At 40.4% G+C, this 26,470-nt stretch overlaps 1 protein-coding gene across 1 annotated transcript in view; it reads left to right on the forward strand.

The window, feature by feature from the left end:
- snd1 (staphylococcal nuclease and tudor domain containing 1) overlaps positions 1–26,470 on the forward strand; it is a 919,733-nt gene that overhangs the window by 789,638 nt on the left and 103,625 nt on the right. Inside the window, exon 19 of the mRNA XM_072241822.1 lies at positions 20,393–20,516. Within this exon, the coding sequence (XP_072097923.1) occupies positions 20,393–20,516 (124 nt within the window). The remainder of the gene's footprint in view (positions 1–20,392; positions 20,517–26,470) is intronic.

Genomic DNA, 26,470 nt, shown 5'->3' on the forward strand with positions numbered 1-26,470 from the left:
TTGGAGGCTAAAGGTTAACTTGCAGTTTGAGTCAGTGGTGAGGAAGGCAAATGCAATGTTAGCATTCATTTCAAGAGAACTAGAATATAAGGGCAGGGATGTGATGCTGAGACCTTACAAGGCACTGATGAGGCCTCACCTTGAGTACTATGAACAGTTTGGGGCTCCTTTTCTAAGAAAAGATGTGCCTGTATTGGAAAGGGTTCAGAGGAAGTTCACAAGGATGATTCTGTGAATGAAAGGGTTATCATAAGAGGAGCGTTTGATGGCTCTGGGCCTATACTCACTGGAACTTAGAAGGGTGAGGGAGTTTTCATTGAGTCTCTGGAGTTTATAAAGAAGGGTGCAAAAAACAAATGTCGTATGCGTGGCAGTTCTGTGCAAAAAACACCTTGTTAATGAGAGAGGTCAGGGGTCAACTCAAATAGCCAGGTATTATAACAGTGGTGTGCAGATGAGCATCTCTGAACGCACAACATGTTGATCCTTGAAGTGGACGGGCTACAGCAGCAGAAGACCACAAACATACACTCAGTAGCCACTTCATTAGGTAGAGGAGGTACAACAGCAGTGTCAACAGAACAGATGAGTTCATATCGTTGACAGCCAGTGACTGATATTTTGGAACATCATAGTACCTTGGTCAGTACAGAATATCTTTTGGCTTTGTGGATGGCATAATATATGGTAGAATTTAAAGAAAGCATTTTGTTAAAAGGGAGAAACTTTCCCTCAGTTTTCAGTGTGTTAAAAGGGTAAATCATTTAAAATTTCTTCTTTATTTTTGTTCTGGGAGAGGTCATTGCAAATTTGTCCTTTTCCATAAAGACCCCACAGGGAATGGGTTCAGGATCACAAATTAGTGCTTTATGTGCTTGCTCTGGAGTACTCCCATTATCCTTGTGTTTGGAGTATTTGAAATTTTAAATAAATATGGGGCAAGCATTTGATAGGCTTCCTTTTTTTCTATTTAGCAGAAGTGGAGACAACTTGTTTGTAGGATAACCAGCAACATTGAAATAGTGGGAAAGAAGAGCTGGGGTGGGGGAATATTTTAGATGTTTGAGCCAGGCAGACCCAACGATCTCAAAGAAGTTAATTCTTAAGCAGAAGGAGGAATTGTAAATTTTACCTTTAAAGCTGCAGATTTAAGCCAGTGAATACTATTCTGTTCCTCGTTTCTTTTTCTAAAATATCAAGCAGGATGTCTAGTATCTTCAAATCAGATTACAAGAATATCATCCTATGTGTATAATCTCAGGACAAGGAGATCAGTACACATCCCATTGCCAGATCTCAAGTATGGTTTAACTGCATCCTGTGTATTTGTTTTGACCTCAGTTCAGATCCCAATGCAAATACAGCTTATATTAATAACTTGGTCTATGAAACTAAACATCAATATGCAGATGTTTGGCAGAGGGGTGATAACATTATCATATGAATTACTCCAAAAATCAATGGAATTCACCACATGGAAAGTCAAATGTCACAAGCTGAACCTGTCCTAAATACTTGTACCATCAGCATAAATATGTTTTCAAGAACTTCATGTGTTGCACTTCTGAGCTGGGGTACAGACTTCAATCCCTGGTCTTTGTATACTACTTTCAATTCTTTGACGTTCCTTCCTAATTGACAACTCCACTGTTCCTCTTTATTTTTTGTATTCTCCTTTGAGTCTTAATGATATCAATCCTCCCTAGCTTGGTAACATGTAGCCTTGTAACACTCCGATTCTCCACTGCTCTGCCTCTAATCTCCTGCACATTCCTGGTTTTCATTACCTTGCTCCTGGTCACGGAGCCTTCTGCTATCAAGACTCAAAGCTCCTGAATCTCCTCCATTCCTTGAGTTCTTCTTCCTCTCTCTCAATCTGTCAGATGCTTCTTTAAAACTTCTTGCAACAGGCGTTCTTCTGTTTAGCAAATATGTGCTCGTCAAAATTTATCTTTTCAATGCACGTGGATCAAAGTAAAATATATGTACATCATTGCTTTTTCTGCATTATCTAATGCAGCCTTACTTATGTGAATTATAATGAGCGTTGCTGATTATCAATAGCCTCACTATGTATTTTTCAATAGACTTTACAACTGTCCTATTTTATCATTAATAACTACATACTTCATATCACTTAACCAACCAAAAATAATAATAAATTTGTGTAGTTTCATTGATGTGTTCTTTTTGGCAGAACTAAATTGTTATCCATATGATGTTTTGTAAATTCATTTTGTTGTCTAAACTGACTATTGCTTCAAGGTCACTCATACTGAACCCTTCAACTGTCATTGTATCAAAATTTACCCACAATTCTTTACCTAACAAGCAAAATATCACCGAACTATGAATAGAAATCACCAACTATACATTTGCATGTCTTGAGAGAATTGAATTAACTATTTCTTTTGACTCTCATGGTTTGGAGATGATACATTCTGTAAGGATGAAAATCAATAAATGTGAGTGAAAAAGCAAAAAAAAAATTACAAACACGAGATTCTGCAAATACTGGAAATCTGGGGCAATATACACAAAATGCTGGAGGTACTTAGCAGGTCAGGCAGCATCTATAGAAATGAGTCGACATTTTGAGCCGAGGCCCTTCTTCAGGACTGGAAAGGAGGGGGGAAGATGCCAGAATAAGAAGGTGGGGGAGAGGTAAAAAGGACAAGCTAAAAGGTGGTAGGTGAAGCCAGGTGGGTGTGGGGTGGGGGTTGAAGTAAGAAGGTGGAAGGTGATAGGTGGAAAAGGCAAAGGGCTAGAAAAGAAGATAAGAGAAAGGGAAGGAAGAAAGGCCCCAGGGGACTCAGAATCAGGTTTATTATTACCGGCATGTGACGTGAAATTTGTTAACTTAGCAGCAGCAGTTCAATGCAATACATAATCTAATACATAAATAAAATTTAAAAAAAATAAATAAACAAGTAAGCAACAGGAATTCTGCAGATGCTGGAAATTCAAGCAACACACATAAAAGTTGCTGGTGAACGCAGCAGGCCAGGCAGCATCTCTAGGAAGAGGTGCAGTCGACGTTTCAGGCCGAGACCCTTCGTCAGGACCAACTGAAGGAAGAGTGAGTAAGGGATTTACAGTCGACGTTTCAGGCCGAGACCCTTCGTCAGGGCTAACTGAAGGAAGAGTGAGTAAGGGATTTTACCCACTTACTAACTCTTCATTCAGTTAGTCCTGACGAAGGGTCTCGGCCTGAAACGTCGACTGTACCTCTTCCTAGAGATGCTGCCTGGCCTGCTGCGTTCACCAGCAACTTTTATGTGTGTTGCTTAAATAAACAAGTAAATCAATTACATATATTGAATAGATTTTTTTGAATGTGCAAAAACAGAAATACTGTATATTAAAGAAAAGTGAGGTAGTGTCCAAAGATTCAATGTCCATTTAGGGATTGGATGGCAGAGGGGAAGAAGCTGTTCCTGAATCGCTGAGTATGTGCCTTCAGGCTTCTGTACCTCCTACCTGATGTTAACAGTGAGAAAAGAGCATGCCTTGGGTGCTGGAGGTACTTAATAATGGATGCTGCCTTTCTGAGACACCGCTCCCTGAAGATGTCCTGGGTACTTTGTAGGCTAGTGCCCAAGATGGAGATGACTAGATTTACAACCTTCTGCAGCTTCTGTCAGTCCTGTGCGGTAGCCTCTCCATACCAGACATCTGTTCAAACTCCTAATGAAGTATAGCCACTGTCTTGCCTTCTTTATAACTGCATCAGTATGTTGGGACCAGGTTAGATCCTCAGAGATCTTGACACCCAGGAACTTGAAGTTGCTCACTGTCTCCACTTTTCTTTGTCTTGCTGACGTTGAGTGCCAGGTTGTTGCTACAGCACCATTCCACTAGTTGGCATATCTCACCTGTGCGCCCTCTTGTCACCACCTGAGATTCTATCAACAATGGTTATTGGTGGCATGGTGCGAAGACAATAACCTATCCCTCAACGTCAGCAAAACGAAGGGATTGGTTGTTGACTTCAGAAGGAGTAACGGACTGCACGACCCAATTTACATCGGTGGTGCGCAAGTGGAATAGGTCAAAAGCTTTAAGTTCCTCGGGGTCAATGTCACAAATGACCTGACTTGGTCCAACCAAGCAGTGTTCACTGCCAAGAAGGCCCACCAGCACCTTTACTTCCTGAGAAAACGAAAGAAATTTGGCCTGTCCCGTAAAACCCTCACTAATTTTTATAGATGCACTGTAGAAAGCATTCTTCTAGGGTGCATCACAACCTGGTATAGAAGTTGTCCTGTCCAAGACCAGAAGAAGCTGCAAAAGGTCATGAACGTGGTGCAGCACATCACACAAGCCAATCTTCCGTCCTTGGACTCACTTTACACCGCACGCTGTCGGAGCAGTGCTGCCAGGATAATCAAGGACACGACCCACCCGGCCAACACACTTTTCGTCTCTCTTCCCTCTGGGAGAAGGCTCAGGAGCTTGAAGACTCATTTGGGAGCAGCTTCTTTCCAACTGTGATAAGACCGCTGAACGGATCCTGCCCCGGATTTGGGCCGTACCCTCCAAATATCCGGACCTGCCTCTCGGTTTTTTTGCACTACCTTACTTTCCATTTTTCTATTTTATATTTATGATTTATAATTTAACTTTTTTATATTTACTATCGATCTGTAATCCAGGGAGCGGGAAGCGCAGATTCAAATATCGCTGTGATGATTGTATGTTCTAGTATCAATCGTTTGGTGACAATAAAGTATAGTCATCAAATTTATAGATGGTATTTGAGCTATGCCTAGCCACATAGTCATGTGTATATAGAGAGTAGAGCAGTGGGCTAAGCACACAACCCTGAGGTGTTGATGGCAAGTGAGGAGAAGAGGGAAGATTGTAAAAAAAGGTTACAATGCTGGAAATCTTGAAATAAAAATAGATTAGGAAATGCTCAGTAGGTCAGGATAGATGAAAGATCAACATCCTGAAATATCTGCTGAGTATCTGTAGCATTATTTATTTTTTATTGGTTTTTATAAATGATTTGGACAAATTCCTTACTTTTCACGTTGATAATTTGTACTGTTAGCCTGCAGTACATCAGGTGGCAGAATGAAATGTGTAGTCGTCAGCTCAGTATGTGGTGCTGAATAAGCGATTAACATCAGATGTTTCATTAAATGGTAGACCTTCTTCTCTATTTCAAAACATAAGCTAACCTGAAAAATATCACTTCAAAGAATGAAGGCTGATCTGCACAGAGACAATGGGCTGGTTTCCATGGAATCCATAACATAACTGAGTGGGATGGAGTTGGATTCAGAGATCCTCTTATAACAGGCATGCATTCTAATAATGCCCAAGAATCAATTTAGGATTTGTTTTCAGTACAGCAGGTGAATAGTTGTTGCTTTCAATTGTGAATTGATTTCAATTAAATGTATTTTTGTTATGTATATTAAAAAAAGTCCCTAATTCAAACTCTGTCAGAGTATAAACTGAGGTCAGGGTATCTAACAAGTGTTGGCCTATTATTGTAACCACATTAACCTATACTGTTGGCATGATGCCTGTCTCACCTTCTGTGAGCACAGTCTCTATATTTAGATTTACACAAATTGATCTCCAGATGGCATTAACCTCAATTGCTGTTCATACGGTTCGCTCTATCCTATTCTGAAGGTGAGATATTTAAAGTTTCTTTGCTATGCATGTGACTTCAAGGAATATTTCTTAACTTCCATTCCCTTTTCATTTGGTGCTTCTACTCTTTCTGAATGGCCTGAACTCTGCTGAAGACTGAACAACTGACCTTCTGATACTGGACCCATTTGATCTTAGTCCATCTCGGTTGTAGGTTTTAGCAGGCTACGCGATCAAAATCCTCTTCCACATTTGCAGAAAGAATCCAATTTTATTTCTCCCTTCTGTAACCCTAGTTGTAGAGGCCAGTTCCTATAGACCAGTAATCAATTTATTGGTAAGCAATGAGATGAACCTAACACTATTCAGTGCTTCTCAAGGAATGTTTAAAATGAAATGGAATGAAGAAAATTGAGAGGTGTGTGGAATTCACTACCTAATTACAAGTACTCCATCTCTTGTTTACATCTCTTCTCTGGAAATTTATCCATCATTAGGGACCTTCACCATCAGGGATATTATTTCTTCTTATTGCAGAGGAGGTGCAGGAGCCTGAAGACTCACACTCACAGTTTTAGGAAAGTTTCTTCCCCTCTCCCAATGAGATTTATGAGCAGTCCATGAACACTAACTCGTTATTCCTCTTTTTCTATTATTTATTTATTTATCAATATTCTGTTAGTATAGTTATTTATTGATTGATTGTAACTTATGGTAATTTTTGTCTTTCACTGTACTGGTGCCACATAGCAACAAATTTCACGACTTAGGACAGTGATAATGAATCTCATCCTGATTCTGATTTGCTGTTAATAGCATCCTTAAGCTCCATTTCCAATTTTACTTTATTACACTTCCATGAAACACAATGAGTTCCTCACAAATGAAACTTGTACATTGCGTGGGCAAGAAGGTGTCACATAGAGTGGTTAAATTTAATTTAATTCATCCTTGGGATGTGAGTCAGTATTTGTTGTCCTTTTTTATTTTGGGTAGTGGTTCATTATTTTGAATTGCTACAGAATATTTTTTGTCTTATCGTAGTTTGTTGTGGTTTAGGAATTTGCTTAGGGCAGCTTACGTGACATTTCAGAGTAAATGTTATTGTTGAAGTTCAGGTGTTGCATAGAACCTTAATTCTAATACAGTTTATCCAAAATTATGTTGTTCAGCTTCATGAACATTTTTATTGATGTTGCCATATTTGCCATTATTCCCAACTCACTTGGCTTGGATACTTATAAGCTGAGGAAGAGGCACTGGGAGGCGGTGGAGGAAATCAGACAAGTTTTCTCCACTCCTGACTGATACAGAGCCAATTGTGCTATAACATAGATTAAAATAAACTTTTAATTTGACTGTGAATGCCCTTCGCATCTGAATGGCCAATTGCCACACAGTGCCTAGGTCAAGATGTTAACGCTGATGTTACTCGCTTACGCAATTGATGAGAGTGCAGGTGATGCCCAAGTAACCAATTTGTAGGGTACAAAAGCATCAGTGGACTAAAGGAAGATTAAAAGAGCTTCCACCAACCTATCAAATATTGAAAGGTCTAGACAGAGTAGATGTGCAGAGGATGTTTCCTACATTTGGAGAGTCTTAACACCAAAGGACCTCAGAGTACAAGGACGTCTCTTTAGAACAGACATGAGCAGGAGTTTCTTTAGCCAGGAGGTGGTGAATCTGTGTGGAATTCATAGCTGCAGACAGCTGTGGAGGAGGCCTAATCATTGGGTATATTTAAAGCGGAGGTTGAAAGGTTCTTGATTAGTAAGAAAGTCAAAGGTTATGGGGAAAGGGTGATGACAGGGATAATAAGTCAACCATGATGGAATGGCGGAGCAGACTTGATGGACTGAATGGCCTAGTTCTTCTCCTGTGTTTCATGGTCTTAAAAAGGATTCTCTTCAAGTATTCATGAATTGAATATGGAAGTTAGTTTAATTTGATTTATATGGGTGTCAGTGAGCATTCATGGGCAGGGGTAGGTGAAAGTCTTCAAAGTGCGGGCATGCAGGGAACCAGAACACAATTATGGTACCACAGAGACTGAACTGCGGATTTTTTTGGTTTTGTGATTTTGTTAACTGTTTCAAAACTTGAGTGGTGACTGTTTATCAAAGAAAAACAAATTCTCTTACCTACCTTATGACACGTGAATCACATACCTTCTGTACATCCTGAATACCATAAGACAAAGGAGCAGAGGCCGGCTATTTGGCCCATCGACTCTGCTCTGCCATTTTATCATGAGCTGATCCCTTCTCCCATTTAGTCCCACTCCCCCACCTTCTCACCATAACCTTTGATGCCCTGGCTACTCAGATACCTATCAATCTCTGCCTTAAATACACCCAATGACGTGGCCTCCACTGCCGCCCATGGCAACAAATTCCACAGATTCACCACCCTCTGGCTAAAAAAAATATCTTTGCATCTCTGTTCTGAATGGGCGCCCTTCAATCCTTAAGTCATGCCCTCTCGTACTGGACTTTCTCCACCATGGGAAACAACTTTGCCACATCCACTCTGTCCATGCCTTTCAACATTCGAAATGTTTCCATGAGGTCCCCCATCATTCTTCTAAACTCCAAGGAATACAGTCAAGAGTGGTCAAACGTTCCTCTTATGTTAACCCTCTCATTCCCGGAATTATTCTAGTAAATCTTCTCTGAACCCTCTCCAACGTCAGCACATCCTTTCTTAAATAAGGAGCCCAAAACTGCACACGGTACTCCAAGTGAGGTCTTACCAGTGCCTTATAGAGCCTCAACATCACACCCCTGCTCCTATACTCAATTCCTCTAGAAATGAATGCCAACATTGTATTCAACCTTCTTCACCACCGACTCAACCTGGAGGTTAACCTTAAGGGTATCCTGCATGAGGACTCCCAAGTCCCATTGCATCTCAGAACTTTGAATTCTCTCCCCTTGTCAAAGGCCTTCTGAAAATTCAAATACACAACATCCACTGCAACACACTGCAACACACATCAAAGTTGCTGGTGAACGCAGCAGGCCAAGCAGCATCTGTAGGAAGAGGTGCAGTCGACGTTTCAGGCCGAGACCCTTCGTCAGGACTAACTGAAGGAAGAGTGAGTAAGGGATTTGAAAGTTGGAGGGGGAGGGGGAGATCCAAAATGATAGGAGAAGACAGGAGGGGGAGGGATAGAGCCAAGAGCTGGACAGGTGATAGGCAAAAGGGGATACGAGAGGATCATGGGACAGGAGGTCCGGGAAGAAAGACAAGGGGGGGGGGACCCAGAGGATGGGCAAGAGGTATATTCAGAGGGACAGAGGGAGAAAAAGGAGAGTGAGAGAAAGAATGTGTGCATAAAAATGAGTAACAGATGGGGTACGAGGGGGAGGTGGGGCCTTAGCGGAAGTTAGAGAAGTCGATGTTCATGCCATCAGATTGGAGGCTACCCAGACGGAATATAAGGTGTTGTTCCTCCAACCTGAGTGTGGCTTCATCTTTACAGTAGAGGAGGCCGTGGATAGACATGTCAGAATGGGAATGGGATGTGGAATTAAAATATGTGGCCACTGGGAGATCCTGCTTTCTCTGGCGGACAGAGCGTAGATGTTCAGCAAAGCGGTCTCCCAGTCTGCGTCGGGTCTCGCCAATATATAAAAGGCCACATCGGGAGCACCGGACACAGTATATCACCCCAGTCGACTCACAGGTGAAGTGTTGCCTCACCTGGAAGGACTGTTTGGGGCCCTGAATGGTGGGAAGGGAAGAAGTGTAAGGGCATGTGTAGCACTTGTTCCGCTTACACGGATAAGTACCAGGAGGGAGATCAGTGGGGAGGGATGGGGGGGACGAATGGACAAGGGAGTTGTGTAGGGAGCGATCCCTGCGGAATGCAGAGGGGGGGAGGAGGGAAAGATGTGCTTAGTGGTGGGATCCCATTGGAGGTGGCGGAAGTTCCAGAGAATAATATGTTGGACCCAGAGGCTGGTGGGGTGGTAGGTGAGGACCAGGGGAACCCTATTCCTAGTGGGGTGGCGGGAGGATGGAGTGAGAGCAGATGTACGTGAAATGGGGGAGATGCGTTTAAGAGCAGAGTTGATAGTGGAGGAAGGGAAGCCCCTTTCTTTAAAAAAGGAAGACATCTCCCTCGTCCTAGAATGAAAAGCCTCATCCTGAGAGCAGATGTGGCGGAGACGGAGGAATTGCGAGAAGGGGATGGCGTTTTTGCAAGAGACAGGGTGAGAAGAGAAATAGTCCAGATAGCTGTGAGAGTCTGTAGGCTTATAGTAGACATCAGTGGATAAGCTGTCTCCAGAGACAGAGACAGAAAGATCTAGAAAGGGGAGGGAGGTGTTGGAAATGGACCAGGTAAACTTGAGGGCAGGGTGAAAGTTGGAGGCAAAGTTAATAAAGTCAACGAGTTCTGCATGCGTCTGTCCAGCTCTTGGTTCTATCCCTCCCCCTCCTGTCTTCTCCTATCATTTTGGATCTCCCCCTCCCCCTCCAACTTTCAAATCCCTTACTCACTCTTCCTTCAGTTAGTCCTGACAAAGGGTCTCGGCCTGAAACGTCGACTGCACCTCTTCCTACAGATGCTGCTTGGCCTGCTGCGTTCACCAGCAACTTTGATGTGTGTTGCTTGAATTTCCAGCATCTGCAGAATTCCTGTTGTTAACATCCACTGCATCTCCCTTGTCTAGCCGACTTGCAATTTCCACAAAAAATTGCAATAGGTTTGTCAGGCAGGATTTTCCTTTAAGGAAACCATTCTGAGTTCTGCCTATCTTGTCATATGCCTCCAGGTACTCGGTAACCTTATCCTTGACAATTGGTTCCAACAACTTCCCAACCACTGATGTCAAGCTAACAGATCTATAATTTCCTTTTTGCTTCCTTACCCCCTTCTTAAATAGTGGAGTGACATTTGCAATCTTCCGGTCCTCCGGAACCATGCCAGAATCTATCGACTTTTGAAAGATCATTGCTAATGCCTCTGCACTCTCCACAGCTACTTCCTTCAGAACACGAGGGTGCATTCCATCTGGTCCAGGAAATTTATCTGCCCTTAGACTATTCAGCTTCCTGAGTACTTTCTCTGTCGCAATTGTGACTGCGCACACTTCTCTTCCTTGACACACGTGAGTGTCCAGTATACTGCTGATGTCTTTCTCAGTGAAGACTGATGCAAAATACTTGTTCAGTTCCTCCGCCATCTCCGTATCTCTCATTACAATTTCTCCAGCGTCATTTTCTATCGGTCCTATATCTACTCTCACCTGTCTTTTACTCTTTATATACTTGAAAAAGCTTTTAGTATCCTCTTTGATATTATTAGCTAGCTTCCTTTCATAGTTCATCTTTTTCCTCTTAATGACCTTCTTAGTTTCCTTTTGTAAGCTTTTAAAAACTTCCCAATCCTTTGTCTTTCCACTAATTTTTGCTTCTTTGTATGCCCTCTCCTTTGCTTTAACTTTGGCTTTGTCTTCTCTTGTCAGCCACAGTTGAATCCTTTTTCCAGTCAAAAATTTCTTCTTTTTTGGAATATATCTGTTTTGCACCTTCCTCACTTCCCACATAAACTTCAGCCACTGCTGCTCTGCTGTCCTTCCCGCTAGTGTCCCTTTCCAGTCAACTTTGGCCAGTTCCTCTCTCATGCCACTATAATTTCTTTAACTCCACTGAAATACCGACACATCGGATTTCGGCTTCTCTTTCTCAAATTTCACAGTGAACTCAATTGTTATGATCACTACCTCCTAAGGGTAGCTTCTTTCGGTTCTGTGCAGTGGCTTCTTCATACCAGACAATGATGCAGCCTGTCAGAATGCTCTCCACGGTACAGCTATAGATATTTTTGAGTGTATTTGTTGACTTGCCAAATCTCTTCAAACTCTGAATAAAGTATAGCCTTCTTTTTAACTACATCGATATGTTGGGACCAGGTTAAATCCTCAGAGATCTGACACTCAGGAATTTGAAGCTGCTCATTCTCTCCACTTCTGATCCGTTTATGAGGATTGGTATGCGTTTCTTCGTGTTACCCTTCCTGAAGTCCACTATCAGGTCTGTCATCTTACTGAAATTGAGTGCCAGATTGTTGCTGCAGCACCACTCCAGTAATTGACATACCTCACTCCTGTATGCCCTCTCATCACCACCTAGATTCTACCAACAATGGTTGTATTGTCATCAAATTTATAGATGGTATTTGAGCTATGCCTAGCCACACAGTCATGTGCATATACAGAGTAGAGCAGTGGGCTAAGCACACACCCCTGAGGTGTGCCAGTGTTGATCATCAGCAAGGAGGATATGTTATCAGCAATCCGCACAGACTGTGGTCTTCCAGTTAGGAAGTCGAGGGAAGTAGTGATCAGAGGAAACAACAAAATGGAGAGGTTGGACAAATATGAGAAGTGGGGAAGGTTAAAAGACAGCAGGTTAATAAAAGGACACAGAAGATATTGCCCCCGAAGTGTTGTAGTTGAAGCAGATTCTTACCTTCAGCTGCAATGCCAGAAAGTTGTATCAGCGGTTTTCATCTGAAATTGTTGAAAACATTAGTGAATCTTTCAGCACAGAAACAGCCCTCTGGTCCATGCCAACCAAGATGCCTTCTAAGCTACTTCTATTTGCCTGCATTTGGCTCATATCCCCCTAAACCTTGCCCATCCATGTAGTTCCTTTTAAATGTTGTCCTTCCTCTGACATCTCTTTCCATATGCTGACCACCCTCTGGATGAAAAAGTCGTCTCTTAGGCTCTTATTTAAATCTCTCCCTTTCCATCTCCAACTCCTGTCACCAACTCTGAGGAAAGAAAGACTGTGCACATTCACTTTGTCTATGCCCTTCAAGATTTTATACAGTTTCTCCATAAGATCACTTGTTATTCTCCTACCCACCAATGAATATAGTCATTGTTAAGTCCAAGACTTTGAAATGTCTGATCAAAGCATGAGGTACATTCCTTTGAGGATGTTGGTAGTGATGATAGAGGTGAAAGGCTCTGAGTCTACCTCATTGGGGGTCATGATGTACAAAGGATGGACATCTGAGAAAGGTTCATTCATAAACTGGAGGCATTTTCAATTTGCACTGTCCCATACTGTATCCCTCCTAAGTGTATTTGATGGAGCAGTGTAGAAGGAGCTTTATTACTGATCTAATATTATCATTATTGTCTTATAGTTCCACAAATGAAAATAACTTTAATGGTCAAGACTGTAACAATTCAGTTCATTTTCACTAATGGTTTCTGTTTATTTTAATCAGCCAGATTTTGGTATATTTTGAGTTCTTTTGTTCTTTCATAAAGTTAGACAAGAACAAAAATTTTTGCCTTATTGGATCAGCTGTGCCAAATGTAAACACTCATGGATTGGGAGTTTTATTTAAATCATGTACAAACAACAGCCTCTCCAAATGAAATTTGTTTCTCTAGTACTGTACATATTGTTGAGAGAGGATGCACACTGATTTATTTAACCTGAGGGGCAGAAACCCATCAACTATAGAATCAAATGTTGGTGATATTTACCTCTTCACTCATTTCAAGCACAGAGGTAAAAGAGAAGACTATTTAACCTCTCAGCATTTTCTGCTATTCAATGACAGTACAACTGACTTTGTGATCTTCTTCATAAGCCTGTCTTTGCCTCAAAACCATTTGACTTTTAATTAGAAAAATTTTAGGCTTGCATTACTAACTTTATTTTTGAGAAAAAAAATGTTAGAAACACCCATCACACTTTGCTTCTAATTGTCCTAACTTCTTATCAGAATACATCCTAGATTCCCCAGCCAGCAGAGATTCTTGCTACTCTATGAATTCCCTCAGTGTCTTGAAAATGTAAGTATTATAAATTCCAGAGATTACACCATTTTCCCTAGTCTTGTAGATTCACTTAACCAATTAATATGTATTTGTAATTTTGTACTTTCATCCACATTGTTTCCTTCTTTCCAGTACTGTCTATCGTGGTGCTGTTGGTGAACTTGTGTATGTGATTCTCTATCCCATCATTCATGCTGTGCATAACTATGATGAATCTTGAAATTTCGCAGAGATCCCTTTGGGACACCACTCACCATCGTTGCAGTTAGTACTTGTCTATTACCCTCATCCTCTCTCTTCAATTGATGTCCTTAGCAGGTCAGTCATTTGCCTTCAGTTAATAGAACTTGTTATCATAGAACTTTAGAAGCTTCTGACATCACGGTAGCCTGAATTCTTCTCTTCTGAAAGATCTACCTGTGCTCATTCAGTTCACAGGGTGGCATTCAGCTCTGATGGCTTTTCACCTAGATGGTGACTCAGAATCATGGAACAATGCCTCTTACCTTCAACTTCTTACAATGAGCCCAATCCCAGTGTTACAAAATAGCCAGGGAACTTCTGCATGCGCTCTGTCTTTCCTGTACTGCCTTTATGATGGCCTCCCTACTATTATTTATTGTGTCCCTCAAAAACAAGCACTGGTGGCAAAGGTTGTTACTTCCTTCTTGGTATGTACAGCAGCCCTTGTGAATTGGCAGTTGTTGGCTCATTATGTCACCTCAAAGGGATGCAGTATGTAGCGGGTTCTATATGTTCATTTATGATCCCATGGATGTTGCCTGAAGATGTGAAAGAGAGGTGAATCCTCTTTTTAATTTTTTTTATTTTGTTTAGCGATACAGCACGGTAACAGATCTTTCTGGCTCATGAGTTCGTGCCGCTCAATTGCACCCATGTGACTAATTAACCTATTGCCACATACGTCTTTGGAATGTGGGAGGAGACCAGAGTGCCGAGAGGAAATCCACGCAGTCCAACTCCCTACAGACATTGTGAGAATATAGCAGGTCACTGGTCCTCTAATATCATTGCACTAATGGTTACGCTATCGTGCCACCCTGTTTTTGATGCATCTAGCATTGCTTTGTTTTAAATTAAAGCTTCCATTCTCTTTTGTGGCACTTTATAAATGTTTTTCTGGAATTCCATAGTAATAACATCTATAGGGAGTGTCCTGTCCATTACCTTTCAAACGGAACTACTCTGGAAAAAGAAATCAACAGGGTTCATCTGCATGACTTTTCTCGTTTCCTGTAATCATTTAAAAATTTAAAACTTTCAGTGTTCAAGATAACTTTCTGACAAAGGATGAAACGAAAGGAAGCCCTTTCAGATGCTGAATATATAGCTGGACCTAACTGCATTCATCAAGCTGCGTGGTAGATCTTTCAAAACAGTTAGAAAGAAACATCAAAACAACTTCAAAATATTTTTTTTTTCAGCCTACATATGTTAAGTCTTTTTCTCTGCTGGATCAGTAGCTCAATTTCTTCCCTGCAGCACCTGTATTCAACAAAAATTGTCAGTTCTGAAAAGCGCACCCGTGTTGTAGCTGTGTAACAGGAATGTATGAGTAATTCGTGTTCCATGGGCTTCTCAGGGGCCTCATAAAAATATAAATTCTTATTCCTCAATTTCCTATGTACTGCAATTGCTGAAGTTAACAGATTTTGTTGATCTAATTTAAGATTTATCTTCAGCCAAGTATCTAAAACGCTCTTAACAGCGATCCAAGGCCACAATATTCAAAGTGTTAAACAATAAATAAGGTTTAAAACTAAATAAGAGTGAGTCATTGCTCTGCAGATAATAGTTTAAAATGTGTGAGTGATAGTCAGAACAGTCCCTCTTTAAAAAATAGACATGGACACAGAACAGTACAGCACTGGAACAGCCATTCAGCCCACAATGTTGTGCTGAAGCAACTAAAAAGCAAATCAAAAACACCCAGGCACTGATCCCATCTGCTTACTTCCATGTGCCTATCTAAATGTCTCTTAAAAGTCTTTAATATATTTGTCTCTACCACGATACCAGGTAGCGAAATCCAGGCATCCACCACTCTGAGTAAGAACCTTGCCCGTCACACCGCCTCTCAGCTTCAATGCAGCTCTCTGGTATTATATATTTCAACCCTGGGAAACTTTTTAAATCTCTATCACCTCAACTTCCGCCACTCCATAGAAAACAATCCAACTTTATCCAGCCTCTCATGATGGCACATGCCCTCTAAACCAGGCAGCATCCTGGTAAATCTCTTCTGCACCCTCTCCAAAGCCTCAACATCCTTCCTATAGAGGGGCAGCCAGAACTGTATGAAATACTCCAGATGTAGCTTACCCAGGGTATTAGAAAGTTGCAACATAACCTCTTGACTTTTGAACTCAATGGCTCAACTAATAGTAACAAGCATTCCATAAGCCTTCTTAACCACCCTATAGACCTGGGTAGCCACTTTCAAGCCCTTCTGTTTTTATTCCTAATTTTATTACTAACCAGCCATAGCATAAAGAAGGTACCAAATTCTAGAAATTAATGTCTCACTACTTTGGGTGAAATACACAAAGTAAACAGATGGCCCCAGTGTAGTGCAATGGCTGTGTTGCACTCTCCAAGGGTTGTTTGGATACATTAAGCACAGGGCCATCACTTTCCCACTGATATGCTAGATTCAAAGGACAAGAGGTCTCTAATACCCTAGCTGATATTTATAAATCAACATCACTGTAATAGATTATGTTGTCACTTTCATGTTGGTATAAGGATCTTGTTGTATGTGATTCACCAGTCACATTCCCAATAAGATTGACAATACAGTGGAATCTAGATAATTAAGCTGCCAATTAAATCAGGACTTCCAGTTATTTGGGGCAACTCTTAAAGATCAGAAACTAATCAAGAAAATAGTCAGGATTCCCTTTGTTTATTTGGGATACTATGATGCTTAATTGGGAGAGGAGACTATTGCCAAACAGTTTCAAACTAGTGCCAATTGTGTGCACTTGTGTGGCTGTTAAACACTTATGTGTGCTTAGAGCAAATGGTTTTTAAAAAGCATCAGTTACATTTGCTTGTGTTCAAGAAGCAGTGATTTTTGTCACTGATAGTTGGCTAGAAATAAGCAGTAAGACAATTCAGAATGTGTTGCTCACTTCAATTTCAAGTATTCAGGATTGTAGATGCCTGAAACAGCCAGGAGTGAAAATAAAAAGATTTCACTACTTCAACAAGTTAGGACCTATGAAGAATTTGAAGTTATTGACCATCATCGTAACTGTTACAATGAAAATGAGGGTTAGGAGGATGCAATAAATGAAAAGCATTGTATGAAGGCAGTCCATTATCTGCAGTAGGTGCCTCTGCTGAATTTGTTCATTTACCGTCACGGCAGCGCACACTGGATAAATTCTCTGACAACAAATATTACGCAGTTCTATAGTACTGAAGGATGATTGGTAGTGTTCTAATTTGTTCAGTATTTTATTTAAATACGTCATTTGTTACTCAGTTGAGCAGTAGTTTGTCTTTTTAATTTTTTAAAAACTATTTCAATGAAACTTCAGCTAATTGGGGCAGCTGCTTAATTGGGACAAAGTGTACTGTTCCTGATGTGTTCCAATTAACTAGAATCCACTGTATTTCCAAAATTGTTTTGGAATGTCACAGCAAGACGTGATGTCTTTAGTACAGGTTACCCATTGAAAACTTTGTTCAAACTAGAAGATTACTCATTCAAGATAGGAAATAGCACCAGTAGTCTGAAGTGAAATGAGTGAGCATGTATGCTAGAGCATCGTTAATAACCTATTACTGAAGCATTACTTGGTACATTGGACTGAACATTAGCTGCTTGTATTGCCAGTGGTGATGTAGTCAGCTGTCCATAGGCTAACAATAGATAAGGATTGCTATTCTTATTAAGGGACAAGACTTTGGACCACTTTGTTCTATTGCTGTTTTTGAAGGCCATGCAGTGACCTGGCTGAAAGGAATGTATTTGTTTTACATATGAAGTCCTCTGGCTATTTTGTGACATTGGTATTAGGTTCATGGCAAGGGGTAGGTGCTGAAAGCCATAATTCCATAGTTCCTGATCATGCTATAAGCAAAGAAACCATAAGGAAATCTGTCATTCCTTGAATTAAACCAGCTCTATTGAGATGGGTATTTTATAGTACAGAGTAACTCGTGCAGAAATGATTCTATGTTGCTACAAGCTCCTAATGCTGTATAGCACTAGGAGTTTGTGGGCCAGAATTTAGATGAACAAAAGACCCCTCAGTTTTGTATGCATGCTCTCAAAGAAAGATTTGTGCTTATGATGCCTTTTGCAACAATAGATTGTTCCAAATAGCCTTATAGCCAATTAAATGGTTTAAAAATGTTGGTCACTATCATAATTTGAAAATAACAGCAAGCATGTTGTGGGCTTAGTTATTTAATTGGCTTAGGTCACTTGCTCTTCTTAAACTAGTATCCATGGGATCTTTTATGTCTACGTGGAAGTGGAAGTCAACCTGTCCTTTAATGTATCATCTGAAAATGGCTGTTATGTCCTTCTGGACTGAAGTGCAGTTGTCCAGCTAGACTTTATGCTCTGGTCTCTGAAATAGATCTTTGAATTAACTTTCTTCCTCAGAGGCTCACACTTGGAAAGTTGTGGCCCATCTGTTTATTTTTCATTTCAAGTGAGCCCGGTGACCCAACCCTGCTATTTTGCATAGGTTAGCTAGATCTGTTGTGTAGGAGAAAGCATCTGTAATCCTTTACTGTTCTAAGTGCATTTGTGGAAAGCAAAGTTAAGGAGCACATTAACAGGTTGCAGATCAGCTGCAGTTTGAAATTTATACTCCCATATACACAGGAAATGAAGCCCTTGTCTTGAAGTAGCAGGTGTCTATTCTTATTTTTGTTTAGCTTTGTGCATATCTTCATTGTATTTGACACAACAGCAGTTGTCACTCAAACTTCCAAAGAGAACAACATAATAATCGAAGATAACAGAATGTTCTTTGAATTTAAAATGTAATTTATAAAACAGAGGCTCTCCCAGCAGATAATTTTTTTAAAAAAAGGAAACTGGACTACTAAAATGTATTGATATGTTGTTTACTGGTTTGATTCACAATTGAGCCCATCTAGATTGGTGGTTGGGGTATTAGAGAGAGGCTGTGTATCCTTCAATGAAGAAAAATGAAATTGGAGTTTGAGGCTTCTAACTGGATAAAGGAAATCACAAACTGGCTTTATTTTGTCCATCAAGATGGTGGGCACAATGGTGATCAAAATAAACTTCCTAAATAGTCAGAAAAATGCTTTAAGAAGGACTAAATCTTTCCACGGGAGAAGATCCAGAAGTGACCTTTTTGCGAAAAGCAGGGAAAAAGAAGTGTGAAAAGGGAAGCCAGGAATTTTATTTTCATAAGAACAGGAAGATCAAGGGGAGGTTTAAAATTATGTCAAAATCATGTTGAAGATTTTTAAAAAATCTTTGATAGAAGCTTCTTAACTTTAACATAATGGACAAAAGAAACGAGATAATGTAAGAGAAAATATAGTTATCATCTTAAATATGCCATCAGAAAAGATGATGGAAGCAGATTTGACATTAATTTTCCAAAGAGGATACCAAAGAGAAAGTTATTGAAGTGCCATTAGGAAAGGGCAATGAAAGGGGGCAATTTGAACAGTTCAAATTTATTATTATCAAAATATGTACAACCTTGAGATTCATCTCCTAACAGGCAGCTACGAAACAAATGAATCCAAAAGAACCCATTTTTTAAAAACCACCGACAAACACCCAATGCACAGAAATAACAAATTGTGCAAACAATAAACACAAGCAAATACACAAACACGAGGAACACAAGCAAATAGCTTTCTGAACTGAAGTCCGCAAGGAAATTCCGTCCACGGGCCATTAGTTTAGCACAGAGCAGAGCTGCAAGCTGAACCAGCACAACCCTCACCTCAGACCCCAACACCCCACCTTTTTCACTCTGGCCAGCATGGGCTGTGTCATTTCTAGTTTCCAGGAAGAGGAGCTTTGGGATACTTCAGCTACTTTATTTTTCTATCTGTCATTTTTATGTGGTGCAGTTAGTTTGTAAATTCAGAATCAGAAAGAGAAACAGCAGGAAACGGGCCTTTGGCCACCAAGTCCAGCCTGCCATTGACGTAAGTGCAGGTGGCCATGCCCAAACAGTTCTAAAACACAACCATGCGTGTAGTTAGTGGAGAGGTCTTACTTGAGCCAGTTGAGAGCTTATTCAGAATGATGGATAAGGAAAAGCAGTGCCCCATTAACTAATGTCAACAGTTTATTATATTTGGTATCCCTCGACCCCAGAACTGGCTGGTGACTCACACAGGGACTGCCAGCCCTAGCACAATATCTCACTTGAACTGCATTGTAAGTGGACCCTGATGAAGCTTCTGAGCAAAACTGAGGCTGGTTTTGAATTGTTTGCGTTAGCCAGTCACTGTTCCCAGTTCTAGGAAGCAGATGGAATTCTAGTTTTCTTCTTGCCATAAACAGCAAATTATGCCTTCAGCCTTTGAGGTTTTGCATGCATTTATTTTGAATTCATAATCAGCTGGATTTAAAGTTAAAGCATCAGCAATCCAATCTTCAAAATGATTTAGATTATCTATAATTTTCTTCCTCGTTGATTTTGACTTCAAAATAAAACACACACATGCACAATACATCTGATTTTTCAAAATAATGTGTTACAATATAAATTTTGATGAGAAATGTTTTAGTCAGAAATCCATTTTTTTTTGTCTTGATACGAGGGTTGCCATTTAGTTTTTTTTAAATGGTGTTTTATTCACTGGGTATTTTTCACCAACACCTTTCTCTTCCTGGAATGCTCTAAGTTTATGGCAAGTTGTTAATTAAGATATCGGAGTAAATATTTATATTTAGTTAGCCTTTACTCTGTTCTTCTTTGCAGGTACTCAGCTGGAGAAATTAATGGAGAGCATGAGGAGCGAGATAGCAGCTCATCCACCTGTAGAGGGCTCCTACTCACCCCGTCGAGGAGACTTCTGCATTGCCAAGTTCATCGATGGAGAATGGTAAAGGGAAAATTGCATTAATATTACTTCTATGTAGAAAAAGAGCGAACTCACCAGTTTACTCCGACAGACTGTAGTATTCAAAAACAAACCATACTTGATTCAAGAGCAACATCTTATCGGCAAGTGCATAATATCTTTCTTCATGGATATCAGGTGGACACGCTAAACGTTTAGCATGTTATCATATCTACTAAACATCTCCCAAACATTTCAAATGTTTTTCTTTGAATATGCAGTCACCACAGTTAAGCCAAGAAAACTCAGTGTTAAAAAATAGTGACAGTTAATAGAACCATAGATGGCTACGTCTTTGAAAGGAGACTAATAGCTGTTAAGAGCAAAAGGACAAAAAATTGAGCTTGATATCTACTCAGATTGTTCAGGTTTAAGAAGTTGGTTATCTGGATATCTTTTATCATTTTAAAATACCTAACTGAAGCACTAAACTCAGTGAATATTTTTTCTGAATATTTTTCAGTGGAGGGTATGCATCTTATTATATCGATTTAATTGAGGTAGTAATATATTATTGGGTTCTTCGTTATTCCTTGTCACCATGTTGAGAACAAGAGGGTTATGATTTGAGGAAAAGCTGTGGTCCATTCATCTCACACTCTGAGATCTGGTAGTGATGTAAGACAGTTGTTGGATAACCGTGGAAGTCACCTTTACTGTGTACTCTGCAGCAGTACCAGATATGAAGTGAGGATAACCCTTAGAGAGAGAAAGGTAAATCTTTAAACCATCTGATTCTTCCAAATTTATTTTAGTCCCATCGTTTCAAGGTGGCTTGGCTGATTGTCTTTATGTTCCTGCTACTAATCTATGATTATAATTTCATGATGTCACTGAACACAAGGTTCACATTTTTATGGAAGCAGAAAGACGCAAAATCTCTACAATTGGGATCATTTTCACTTTAGCAGTGCCAGAAAGGAATTTTGCTTGCTGTCAAGTAATCAATGTTGTGTTGCCAAATTTTGTCTACTTTAACAGACACCTCAGTTTCCTGATTACTCTGCGGTCTACTGGCATTTCAAAACCACAGTATTGGTCCTTCTCCCAGGGCTGGTATTGTAGCAAAAGAAAACACCAAACCATGTCCAATCTTTATTTTTCTGGAGATTATGGGCAAAAGCCCTAAAGTGTTACTCCCCTCTGTTCTGCCAATACCCTTCGTACTCTTACAAACACACGTTATATTACAGTGATCCCAACTCTTCACAAATTTGTACGATCAGCTGCAGTTTAATATTTGCATTTTTAAAAAGATTGTACGTAATGTAATTTTTCAGTCTGAAAACTGAAGCATTGGGAATATCAATAATGTGCTCATCAGGCTTGCTTAATAACTTGTATAGAAAATGTTTAAGTCTGGCACCAGATGATAGCAGGTTGAAGTTTCCACATTCAGTCACTAACTTTAAATGATTGGGGTGGAGTTTTTGAGATTTGCCTTTTGGCTTTAACTCTTGATTTTCAATCCAAAGCACTATATTGAAAGCAAAATGTAGTTAGATTTTAGTTAAGTTGCCAACAATTATTGTCCAGTCTTCAAACACATGCATGGTTTAAAGTCTGGAGTCACTGCCCAATGGCCTTCAGGAAAAGGGGAAGGAAAAAGATTGATGTTTGTACAGAAAAGACTATAATGATATGAGAAAAGAGCCTGTGATGAGATTTTAGTTTAGACTGCCTTAAAAGCACTGCTCCATTGGTATAATTGGATTGCCTGTCAAAAGACAATATACCTAATGACTGGGCCTCTCTAGTCGTCTAAGGCAGTGAATTCCACAGATTCACCACCCTCTGGATAAAGAAATTCTTACTCACTTCTGTTCTAAAGGTATGGCCTTGCATTCTGAGTATGTGCCCTCTGTCCTACAGTCCCCCACTATAGGGAACATTCTCTCCACGTCCACTCTATCTAGGCTTTTCAATATTTGATAGCTCACGGCCAGTGTGCTCTTCCAAGGGTACTGATTCTTAACAGAATACTCTTCAGTTAGAATACTAGCCCTCCTGTTCGTTTCACTTTGAATTGCTCATTATGGCTTCACCTTAATAATTGAGCATTGATTGCTGAGCTCTCCTCACCTCAATTCTGCTCATTGGAATGGGAAACTTTGAAAAATTTCCCTCCTTCACTGAGTTCTTCACAAAATGTACAGTCACTCCATAGTGGAGATTTTTTAATACCGTGTAGATTGAAGATGAAACCTGACAAGATTTTAGCTCTGTTCAGTTACCACTCAAGCCTCTTTAGACTGTGGTTTTGCGTTTGGCATCAAGATTTGAGCTTGTAAACCTAGCCAACACATTAGCTCAATACTAAATGAAGCAGAAAAAAAAGGCTACAGATGCCGGAACTCTGAAACAGAGAATACTGGAAGCATTCAGCAGCAGCACCATGGGCGAGAGAAAAAACTTGAGCATTTTCTGGTCATGGATTTCAATAGAACCAAAAATTGAGAGTGGAATTGCACAGGGGGAATAGGGTAGAGAGAATAGAAGAAATGTTAATGAAAGGTACAGACTAAACTTGTTTAGATTATGGTTATTATAAAAAGCAACAGCTAGAGGTTGGTGAGTAAACTGAAGCAATTTGAAACACAAAGGTGCAACTACATCTGTGGAAAAAGAACAAAAAAAGAAATGGTTACCAAATTGCTAAATTCAATACTGAGCCCTTAGGTCATCAACATTTCCAGATTACACTAAGCAACCCTGCAGCAGTGTAAGAGAACAAAAATGTTGGAAAGTTCACCCCACTTCCACTCTGACTTTTCTTCAGATTATTTACTGAATGAATATATCCTGCATATTTTTCTTTAATTCAACACAGGCAAACCCTACATTTATTAAGGTGACTGAAATCTGCCCTTATAGGATTCACAAATCACTACCCAAAAAATTTGAGTTATGGGATAAAATTCACTCTCACGGAATTTACACAAGCAAAAGTAAATAAATGCAATATTAACTTTTTCAACTCAAGTTTTTTGACATAAGCAGATAATATGGCTGCGCGTTTTCTAGGAACGCAGAACTAACCCCTGTCTATAAAGTGAGATCACCTGTAATTAAGTTGTCTTGAAGTTGCGGGCAGTGGTAGATGGGTGAATTTAGATGGACTAGCCAGAGCTGGGGTGGAATAGATATTACATTAATGCTGTTTGTTTAAGTCAACTTTACAAGTTTCAAAGAACTCTTCTGTTATCCAAACTACAAACTTTGATTAATTCCCCATCCAACAGCTAATATTGTTTAAATTTGCTGACCAAATTGAAAAGGTTTTGCATTTAATAGGAAATGTTCAATTATCATTTCTTATCCATCTCAGAGGGTGCATGGTTAAAATTAATAGCTGCAAATTAAAAGATATCATTTTGACTTAATAGTAGCATCCTTGTCTCTCATTGTACTGTGAATGCCCGTGTCACTGAAGACTGTTGATTTAGATAAGCACCACAGTAAAATACTAGAGGAATACTGTAATGCCAGCCTTGCATGGGAGTTTTTAGAACCAATAGTCTCACTTGAAGAAGACTCAAGAGATGTATATCCTTATCCTTGCCAATATTATTCCCTCACCAATCATTATCAAGAAAGATTATTTGAACAGTTTTTATAATTTTTTCTTTGGAACCCATCTCATATATGCCCCTGGCTGCTATGGGTTTTCCTAAATCACATTATCAACAAAAATATCATCATGTGCATCAACACACGCAAAATGCTGGGGGAGCTCAGCAAGTCAAGCAGCACCTACGGAAATGTATCGATGCTGCCTGGACTACTGAGTTCCTCCAGCATTTTGTGTGTGTGCTTGGATTTTCAGCATCTGCAGACTTTCTCCAGCTTATGATTATCATCTGTATCAGAAGGTTAGTTGTGTAGAACAAAGCACATTAACTATATACAGTTTTCAGCTTTTAACAAAACAATTTAGAAAAGGCTTACCAGGCTGGACTGATGCCTGGATTGGGTGGCTTGTGAGGAATGGTTGAACAAACCTGGGTAGTTCTTGCTAGAGTTCAGAAGAGTAAGAAGTGACTTAATTGGAAGATGTGACGCTGAAGAGTCTTAATAGGGTGAATATGGAAGGAATGCTTCCCCTTGTGGAAGAATCTAGAAATAGCGGTCACTATTTAAAAAGAAGGGGACACCCATTTAAGACAAAAATGAAAACAACAGGAATTCTGCAGATGCTGGAAATTCAAGCAACACACATCAAAGTTGCTGGTGAACGCAGTAGGCCAGGCAGCATCTCTAGGAAGAGGTGCAGTCGACGTTTCAGGCCGAGACCTTTCGTCAGGACAGACGAAGGGTCTCGGCCTGAAACGTCGACTGCACCTCTTCCTAGAGATGCTGCCTGGCCTGCTGCGTTCACCAGCAACTTTGATGTGTGTTGCTTAAGACAAAAATGAGACCATTTTTTAAGAGGATCATGAGTTATTTGAACTCCCTTTCTCAAGGGGTGATATAAAGGTTGTCTTTGAATATTTTGATACAGTGGTAGATATTCGGTATAAGCAAGGGGTATTGGCTTTGACTTTATTATTACCTACATCCTTCATGCACATGAGTAAAAATCTTTACATTACATCTCCGTCTAAATGTGCAATGTGCAATTTATAGTAATTTTTAATAAATAGTATGTACAACAGAACAATCAATATAACATTGAAATACAATTGTATCAGCATGAATTAATCAGTCTGATGGCCTGGTGAAAGAAGCTGTCCTGGAGCCTGTTGGTCCTGGCTTTTATGCTGCGGTACCATTTCCCAGATTGTAGCAGCTGGTACAGTTTGTGGTTGGGATGACTTGGGTCCCCAGTGATCCTCGGGCCCTTTTTACACACCTGTCATTGAAAATGTCCTGAATAGTGGGAAGCTCACATCTACAGATGCGCTGGGCTGTCTGCACCTCTCTCTGCAGAGCCCTGCAATTAAGGGAAGTACAGTTCCTGTACCAGGCAGGAATACAGCCAGTCAGGATGCTCTCAATTGTGCCCTTGTAAAAAGTTCTTAGGATCTGGGGACCCATACCAGACTTCTTGAACAGTCTGAGGTGAAAGAGGTGCTGTTGTGCCTTTTTCACCAGACAGCTGGTATGTACAGACCACGTGAGGTCCTCGGTGATGTGGATGCTGAGGAACTTAAAGCTGTTTACCATCTCAGCCCCAGATCCATTGATGTCAATAGGGTTTAGCCTGTTTCCATTCCTCCTGTAATCCACAACCAGCTCCTTTGTTTTTGCGACATTGAAGGAGAGGTTGTTTTTCTTGACACCACTGTGTCAGGGTGATGACTTTTTCTCTGTAAGCTGCTTCATTATCATTTGAGATTAGGCCAATCAGTGTAGTGTCGTCAGCAAATTTAATTTGCAGATTGCAGCTGTGGGTGGCGACACAGTAAAGGAGGGGGTTTAGGGAACAGCCCCGAGGGTCATCTGTGTTGAAGGTCAGAGGGGCAGAGGTGAGGGAGCCCACTCTTACCACCTGCCAGTGACCTGACAGGAAGTCCAGGATCCAGCTGCACAAGACAGGGTGAAGGCCGAGGTCTCTGAGCTCCCTGTCGAGCCTGGAGGGAATTATGGTGTTGAATGATGAACTGTAGTCGGAGAACAGCATTCTCACATAAGCATTCTTCTTCTCCAGATGTGTAAGGATGGTATGTAGAGCTGTGGTTACTGCATCATCTGTAGATTGCTTGTGACGGTTGGCAAATTGTAGGGAGTCCAATGTGGGTGGTAGCAAGCTGCAGATGTAATCCTTAACCAGTCTCTCAAAGCATTTGCTTATTATTGAGGTGAGTGTGATAGGATTCCAGTTGTTCAGACATGTTACCTTGGTCTTTTTAGGTACAGGGACAATAGTGAGTGTAATGAAGCAGGAGGGCACTCTACACTGAGAGAGAGAGAGAGATTAAAAATGTCTGTAAACA

This window comes from Mobula birostris, chromosome 23, assembly GCF_030028105.1.
Source record: "Mobula birostris isolate sMobBir1 chromosome 23, sMobBir1.hap1, whole genome shotgun sequence".
Taxonomy (NCBI): Eukaryota; Metazoa; Chordata; class Chondrichthyes; order Myliobatiformes; family Myliobatidae; genus Mobula; species Mobula birostris.